Source organism: Hyalella azteca, unplaced genomic scaffold (genome assembly GCF_000764305.2).
Source record: "Hyalella azteca isolate HAZT.00-mixed unplaced genomic scaffold, Hazt_2.0.2 contig17676, whole genome shotgun sequence".
Taxonomy (NCBI): domain Eukaryota; kingdom Metazoa; phylum Arthropoda; class Malacostraca; order Amphipoda; family Hyalellidae; genus Hyalella; species Hyalella azteca.
In genome coordinates this window covers 40,407-48,843 of record NW_025947451.1, presented here as the reverse complement: position 1 = coordinate 48,843, position 8,437 = coordinate 40,407, and the positions used below count along the sequence as shown (strand labels likewise).

The 8,437-nt window shown below is 37.4% G+C and overlaps 1 protein-coding gene across 2 annotated transcripts; it reads left to right on the top strand.

The window, feature by feature from the left end:
• Positions 1-1,791: 1,791 nt before the first annotated feature.
• LOC108676099 lies at positions 1,792-6,426 on the top strand. Of its 2 annotated transcripts, none has more exons than XM_018164138.2 (3): positions 1,792-1,851; positions 2,832-2,999; positions 5,362-6,426. In XM_018164138.2, exons 2-3 carry the CDS (start codon positions 2,859-2,861, stop codon positions 5,590-5,592), a joined length of 372 nt encoding a protein of 123 aa, XP_018019627.1. In that variant the 5' UTR covers positions 1,792-1,851; positions 2,832-2,858; the 3' UTR covers positions 5,593-6,426. The 2 variants fall into 2 exon arrangements, with proteins under 2 accessions (XP_018019627.1, XP_018019628.1); XM_018164139.2 differs by having other exon boundaries at positions 1,796-1,851; positions 2,835-2,999.
• The last annotated feature ends 2,011 nt before the right edge of the window (positions 6,427-8,437 follow it).

Here is an 8,437-nt window from a genome sequence, read left to right as displayed (position 1 = left end):
AGAGATCTTTGAGGCTGATATGTTGAAAAGGTGGGCGAGGAACTGCTTGGAGACCTACAGGCCTCATGATCACGAGCTCAAGGTGGAGGGCTGAAAGTATCCGGCACCTGTGCAGATGAGTTTTGCGTCATTGAAATAAGATAAAACTGACGGAGGGAACATGAACATAAAAATTGAATAAAGAGGACAATCTAAGATGTAATTATTTATAACTATTGCAAATATTGTGCTTGGTTTATTAGCTCACCTTATACTTGATGCAGTAACCCCAATGAGGGGAAGATGACTCTGGCGCCACATCGGTGTGCGCAGTGATCGCATTGCCCGCATGGCTGCATGACGCTCGTGCACATTCGTCACTGCAATGACAGCTCCGCAATGAACGGCCTTGACCGTAGAGCTTATCGCTGACGTATCACCGTTAATTAATTTGACGTATACACCGCATCGGCCCAGATAAGGTCATGTGAATAATCTGTCCATACATGGTCGACGATCTCTCGGAAGACCAGCGCGGCTATCTGTTTGTGTGTTCACCGCGCACGATAGTTCACTGCGCATGACATGAGTGCATTTTGCACGATATGTGTTAACTGCGCCCAATATGAGTTACCTGCACACGATATTAGTTCACTTTTTATTGTGTGTTATAGGCAAATCGTGAGCAGCTCTCCAAGCTGATCACGTACCACTCATGAACAAGTAAAGTATTGTATAATTATTTATTATAACTTGTATTTTTCATGTATACGGGCCATCTATCTGAATATATACTTTCTTGGAGTTTCTGACAACAATAGAATTTTTATCTGAAGCTCCAAGAAAGTATGTAGGTGCAGTGACAGGAAAGAACGGATACGTTAACTGCGTATATATATACGTTACCTATATGCCAATAAGTTCGCTGTGATGTTGTGTCGCTGGCAAATATTTTTGATACCGTGGCTTAGCAGGGTCTAGTAATAAGCGATGAGCATTATCTTTGTTATCAATTAAATATGAGTACTAACTCGAACGCGTTTAGGTCATTTTCATTATTTGGATTCAATATTGCTTGCTTCTTCATTTGCTAATAAGTTTTCATTATTTTTCCGTGTAGTTGACTGAAAAAAATGTCAAAACTGTGCCTTAAAAAATTTATAGACAACCTCAATATAGAAGATACTGCAGTATCTTAAAATTGCAATAAAAGTTGTTTGAATAAAACCCGGTTTTTGAATAATAGGTGAATAATGAAAAATATTATTTTAACTTCGATTTAAACAAGTGAGGCAATGCACAGATATTTTTTGTTAGTAATCAGTTTGTCGGGTGTGTTTAATCGAGACTAAGTTTGAGGTGCGAAAAAATTTGCACCATATTTTTTTCGATCTCAATATTGTCGAACATTTATCCTTTTAATTCAATCTGTAATGTGCAGAATATAGATCACAGTTTACACACAACAAAAAAATCATAATTATGTATCAATAGTGCCTGTGAAGAACATTTTTTCGGAAGATATACATTCGAACTAAGTCTTTAATTCAATGCAAGTCACTTCGAACTTTAGCTTATAGTCGTGTTTAGATACAAACCCACAAAATGCGTCTCGCCATGCAGGTAAATGCCATGAACTTTTTCTAGCATGAACCCAGGCTGTCCATTATTAATCCAATTATAAATTATTAACCCACTTCCAAGCACAACCTTCGTGATGTCACATTGAGTGCATTTCTCTCTCCCTGACCGCATAAGACCATCACGGCTCACATGTTTATATACCGAGCCTCAGCCTGGTCCTCCTAACACGCACCAAAGCTTCTCCCCTACAAGTCCACGACTCTGGAGAGCTGCGTATAATTTATTCAGGTATGACTGTGCTGCCATAAAGTGTTTGGTGGCACTATATGTACAGGAATAATATACATTCAATCTGTATGTACAGGAATAATATACATTCAGTCTGTATGTACAGGAATAAATAATAATATACATTCAATCTATATGCACAGGAAAAATATACATTCATTCTGTATAGCTCCTATTAAATTTACAATGTCTTCAATGAAAACGTTTCGTAGACCAGCTCCATCATAAGTTCATAAACTTCATTAAATACAAGTTTAATCAGTAGCGAAAATCTAGCTATGATTGTACTTGTATTCAATGGGTTTTGTAACTGATGATGGATCGATCAGGTCTCCGAAACGTCTTCACTGAAGATATGGTTCAATTGGCGTATGGTGTACATGGCATTTTTTTGCTTTTAAATTTTAGGCAAACTTGCGATTCAGGCAGACTAACGGTATATTAATGTAAATACTGTATAGCTGTGTTGAAAATTATTATGATTGACGAAATAGTGATGTGGCACTGTGACGTCAAATGAAGAACAACAGTGTTTCTATTTGTATACAATGAAATAACTAAACGAAGTTAAATGATTCTCGCGGAGTACGTATGTAATTAATTCGTGGAATAAGGGTGATACAAATTAAACTAAATTAAAATCTACCTTCAAAAATTCACCTTCAGACCATTTTCGTATCTTATGACGGAACGTGAAACGTTCTCAGCGTCTCAATGAAAAGGCATGGACGTTAAATGGGACAGCTAGGTGGGGGTTTTGTTCGGAGGAATTCGGATTGTTGGACAAATGACGCTCTGCATGCTCGTTAGAATTTTTTGCTTAGATTTTATGAAATTTCGGTACAAACACTATATGTCTCAAACCCAATCAACGCAAGATTGGAGTGCGAAGCTTGCTTATATGTGCAAATAATCTTAATTGGACTACAACAATAATTGCCAATTTTTTGTGCTAACTCATATTTTTGTTCTTAACTTAGAAGCAAAAGAAGAAGAAGCTATCGAGAATGAGGCCCTCACATACGCTGGTGCATTTGATGTTGTGGTGCCTGGGCGTGTTGGTCTTCGGCGAGGCGACGCCCAACTTCTTCAGCAACAGCGGCAAGATCATGCCAAGCATCGGCAGGAGGAGCGATGTTCCGTCAGCGGTAGGGAAAGTAGTGTTCAATTAAATCTTAATTGTGTGATTGTAATTCATTTAATCACAATATTTCGCATATAGAGATGATGATCTTTAAAATCTGCGTTATCTCTCTCTCTCTCTCTCTCTCTCTCTCTCTTATTACAAATAAAAAGTTTCCTAATATCGTATGTGCACTAAAAGTGTAACCCTTCAATTACAATGGACCTTAACTTGCCAAGGTTGTTTCACAACGTAGTATGCTGAAAAAAGGGGTCCTGTAGGGACCCCATTTATTTGCCAATTTACTTGGAGGAATTTAAGTCAGATTAATTATATTGCTTTCCAAGCTCCTGAAACAACACTTTAGTGAAAAGCAATCTATTTTCTTAGCCTCATACATTTAATTTTCATTTAAATATGAAAGTGTTGTTTTTATACTAAATCATTCAAACAAATACGACTGCCTCCTTTATGACAAGATTAATCTTTTTCTATGCCTTCCATTTATATAACAGTCATACCAGTACACAGAAGAAATATTTTTAAAAATTAAAACTGTATAGAACCTATGTAAACAATGATGTGACAATCACGCGAGAAATCATGAGAAACCGAGAGGGGTCCCTCCCCTACACCAAGTTTGATTCTATTTTTTTTTGGTTCTAGCAATGACTTTATGGCAGAGTAAATATATTTTCTCCGACTTAAAATGAGGCTGAACACTTACAAAAATCAAGAAAAAATTAGCTCCAAAATTTTTGACAGGATCACCAAAAAAACGACACTCTAGGGCAGTGGTTCCCAAAGTGGGTGATATCGCCCCCGTGGGAGCGGTGGAAAGATCTGGGGGGAGGGGGCGGTGAGGAAGAAAGGGGCAGTTGGGGGCGGTAATCCGCGAAGTCGAAGAATGTCCGTTTGTTTGACGATTTGTACACAACACGTGTAGAACATGACTCGACTCGAATAAATTTTCACGAGCTAGAAATCACCATTTGGTAGTTAGGAATTTATATTAAAAATTTCGTTCGTAGCTGTTCAGTAGTTTGGAAGAAATTCTTTGATCACTGTGAATTTCGGCCCATATCGCCATATAACTCCTGAATGATGGTAAAATCTAAAAAAATTCAAAAGCTTAACATCACCGTTAGGTCCTAATGAATACGTATTTATTATGAATACTTACAAGTTTTATCTAGCTGTGTTCATTAGTTTGGGAGATATTCCTTGGTCACTGAATTTAGAGATTGGTCTTGAAACCGGCTGCGAGACCGGCCACGAGAAAGCGGTCGTATATTTGTCCGAGCCGTCTTGAATTTCTAGTGCTAAAACAGTTATAACTGTAAAAAATATATTGGTATACTAAATGGGGATCTATTTGTGGATTACACATTGTGTTTAACCTTTCTCTTTTAAAATTGCAGCGTACTAAATATTACGAAAGAGGCGTTTGTTTTTACAACACTTCTCTTTAACTTCACTTCTTGTCTGTTTGTTTGTTTGTCTGTCTGTCTGCTACAAATCTTATAATCAAAATTTAACACACTTCTACTTATCCCATCGATCTGAAATTTTGCACACTTGTGTAAAGTTGGAGACAATGCATGAATCAAATGTCAAAATAAAAGATTTGAAAAAAATTTTTTCAATAGTATTAAAAAAATTGAAAAAATAATTTTGTCAGCTACAAATCTTATAACTGATATTTGACACACTTTTACCTGTCTACTTGATCTGAAAATTTGCACACTTGTGTGAAGTCAGAGGCAATGCATGAATCAATTAACAGAATAAATAATTTTGGAAAAAATTTATACATTAAAAAAATTTATATATTAGAAAAGATTAAATAAGTAATTTTTTTAATTTTCGAAAATTAGATGAGAAATTCATTGTACATCTGTAAGATTGGAGATACTGGATTCTTTGGAAGTGTTGTCTTTAAAAAAGTAATTTTTAAACGTATATTATTATATGTGTCTGTCGGGAGGGGGGAGGGCGCTAGAGATTCACTTGGGAGCCAAAGGGGGCGCCAGCCTGAAAAAGTTTGAGAACCACTGCTCTATAGGGTCTCGGCAGCATGGTTGAACTATATAAGGTTGACCAACGAGAAGTTCCGCCTTTCAGTTCAGCATTCTTGTTACGTTACGTAGATCGAGAAACGTAAACAAACCCGTCATTCCCATGACGGATTGGTTGACTGGTTTGAACGCATTTCGGTGATTGGTTAATGCCCGTGACGTCTTTGAGATCAGTGACGTCATAGGCGAAAAACAAGCTCCATCCGCGAAAATGAGCTTCTCATGGGTCAACCTTATACTAGTTCAACCATGCTCGGCAGGAGCCTCTTGATACATTAAGGTATAGCTGAACAAATGGTGTTGCGGCAGATGGGCGTGCAGGCGCCAGACGTGCGATCCAGAGAATATCCTCCTGAAGAGCTTTCGGACTTCGTGCCCCGCGACGCAGACCTCCAGGTGGCCTTGCTGGCCAAAGGGCTCAGGGATGTCTACGACAAACTCGACTCAGCATCGAAACAAGCCACACGCGGCGATGCTTGTTTTTCTAGACATGAAGCGGCCGAGGTACTCAAACTGCTTCAGGCCGCCACCAAGAAATGAGGTTTTGCTGACAAATTGCACGTGTTTTTTCATGAAACGACGAACGTTCAGCGTTGAGGACAACAAATGAGCTCACGATGTTGCGCTGACAACATGTTAAATGGCCAAGGTGTCGACATCATGTCCATTCTTTCATGTTTGTCAATTTTAATCATGATGATTTAAACCAAATTTATTGATTGTCCAGTTGTCTATTGTATTATTGGATTGGAGTAAAGCGCACCGATTTTAGGGGTTGATTTTATGGAAGGAAACAATATCCTGTTAAAAAAATAACAGCAGGTTCATAACAGGTGCATGTTTATGAAGAACCAAAAGTACATATTCGATATGAAAAATCCATGTAGTTGTCTTAATCTTATTTTTCCTTATAACGGAATAAATGAGACAAAACGAAATACATTATTCAATTACTAGTACATAATTAAAATGCCGGTTTTAAGGAACGCTGGTATCCTCGCATGACCTACGTATTATAGCCTCAATGTGAGCAAGAAAGACAGGCACGAGTGTTCAACGGGATCAAAATGAGATCTGGATCCGCCGCGGGACCTGAAATAATGATTAGGCTAAGCATCGGATTAACCACTGTCCAGTGTCCAGACACCATGCGCAGTTATAAAAGTATCGTACACATGTGTATACATTTATAGAGTATTGGCCCTATCCGAAAGATTTGCTTTAGCACGACCAATCCTTTTCTGTGTAATTGCTCAATAAATCTTGACATTGAATTAATGGCAATTGCCATTGATATTCGTGACTTTTGTCGCGTCAGCGTCTAGTGTGGGGGTGGCCAGTGGTTACAGGTTCAGAGTACCAAGATTGGAGCAGAGAGGCGCGGGCTCGAACCCAGCTCTGTGCGCCAGTTTCTGGTCAGAATCGGCAAGGAGGCCGGGCGGTTAAGCAAAGCAGAATTGTAGCAGTGAGTTGTGAGTTCGAGACAGCAAAATGCTGTGAATGTTCTGCGATGCTAAGAATCGGCGATAGGCCTACGGCCTACTAAACGCTGAAACCGCTATAGAGGTACCCTAATCGGCGTTGAAGGTTGGGCTCTTTGGCAGACATCGCTAATTACGTTGTGTACTAAATTAAATAATGTGTAAGCTTGCGTCATTGAATCTCGTGTTACATCAGGATTGACGTGATATACCATGACCCTATTTTATAACATTGAAAAAGAAAAACTTCAGAAATTTCCAGGATTCAAACATCGCCCAAGTTTAAACAAAATTTCGAGCTAATGGTTTATACGTTGAAAAAAGTAAACTGTCCTGACATTGCTAATCACAGCAAGATGTTTAAAGAATAATTATATGTTGATTAAACTCGAAATTTGTTTTTATTTGACAGAGTTAGTTATTGGTTGACTAAGATTTTATTGCATTAAAGTAAAACAAAGCGTTCTATAAATCCGACTAAGCCCCCCCAACGCGGAATGACGTTTAAAAACTTTACTGTTAATTACATACATACCGTAAGGGTCGATTGACTCGGACGAGTACGAGTTGCTTACGTAGAAATTGAAAGCGATTAGAAATTTTTGCCCAAATTCTTACCAAATTACCGTCAAAAAGGGTCGATGCGAACTTTTTTTATTTGAATTTGTGTGCATGCACTGAGGGCACGGAGATTTAAACAATGTAGGCAACATTGCAACAACCCAATCGACACTTAAGGGAATCGTCTGGGTCAAAAATAGAAAATTTTGGTTTTTCCTTTTTATTGGCTCATTTTGTAGCTGCTGAAAAGTCACGTCTAACGCAGCAATCCGGATGCATGTGCGTGCTCTAGTTTTTTTCTAGATTTTTTTAAAATATATAAAATGAACATTTTTTAACAATATGTACAAAAATTTCTTCAAGTTAAATCTGAATTTATTGATCACTATGCTTGTTAATTGCAAAGTGTTTGCACTCGTTTGACAGCCACAAACAAGGCGCGTTAAACAAAAACACTATAATGGATGTACATGCAATAGATTTGGCGCAAGGCTGTTTCGAACTTTTATAAAATGACCATTTTATATCAATATTTACAAATTTTCCATTTAAAAATAGTATTTTTAGATCATTATTTGCGTTAATTGCAAAGTGTTTGCACTCGTTTGAAAGCTACAAACAAGACGCGTTCAACAAATCTACTACCATGTATGTAAATGCAATAATTTTTGCGTAATGCCGTTGTAAAGTCATGTAAAATGAATATTTTATATATGCATATATACATAAAAAGTCCCATTTATAGCTTATTATTCACGTTAAACTGGACATGAATAAGTCCAAAGACGGGCGCTGGTACCCTGAAAGCAAATAAATGGCAATGGAAATGCTTGGGCTACAATATCAAGAATTTTTTTTGAAATATTCTTCTTTTTTCGATGAATTTTACTTAAATTGGCTTCCATGAAAAATTTTAAAAATCCAAAAACACATCTTAAAAATGTACTAACTCCAACAATTTTCAAGTTACAGCAATGAAAGACATACCATTCGATTCGTAAAGACCATACCTAGCAACTCTGGAAGCCCTTTTTTCGAATTCGAGCATGGTTTGACTTATATATGTGGGAGGGGTGGAGGAAGGGGGGAAAATGTGTAAAAATTGAGAAAAACGCACATAAAAGAAAAACGATGAAAAAAATGAAAAATCGGACCTCTAGAGTCGCTAGATAATGTTGTTACAAATCGAATGATATGTGTCTCGACATTGTAGCTTGTGATTTGCTAAAGTTAGAAACTTTTTTAGACTACCCCCTATTTTGAGGTTTTCTATTAATTTCTCGTTTTCTTCCATTTTTTCCGAAAAATTCATACAAGCAAATTATTTTTTATTTTACAAGTTT

Bases quoted from the DNA above. Each gene is read 5' to 3' on its own strand.
- LOC108676099 (XM_018164138.2), top strand. From the start codon at position 2,859: ATGAGGCCCTCACATACGCTGGTGCATTTGATGTTGTGGTGCCTGGGC. The intron at 3,000-5,361 runs GTAGGGAAAGTA...GTGTTGCGGCAG, and splicing joins GGAGCGATGTTCCGTCAGCG to ATGGGCGTGCAGGCGCCAGA.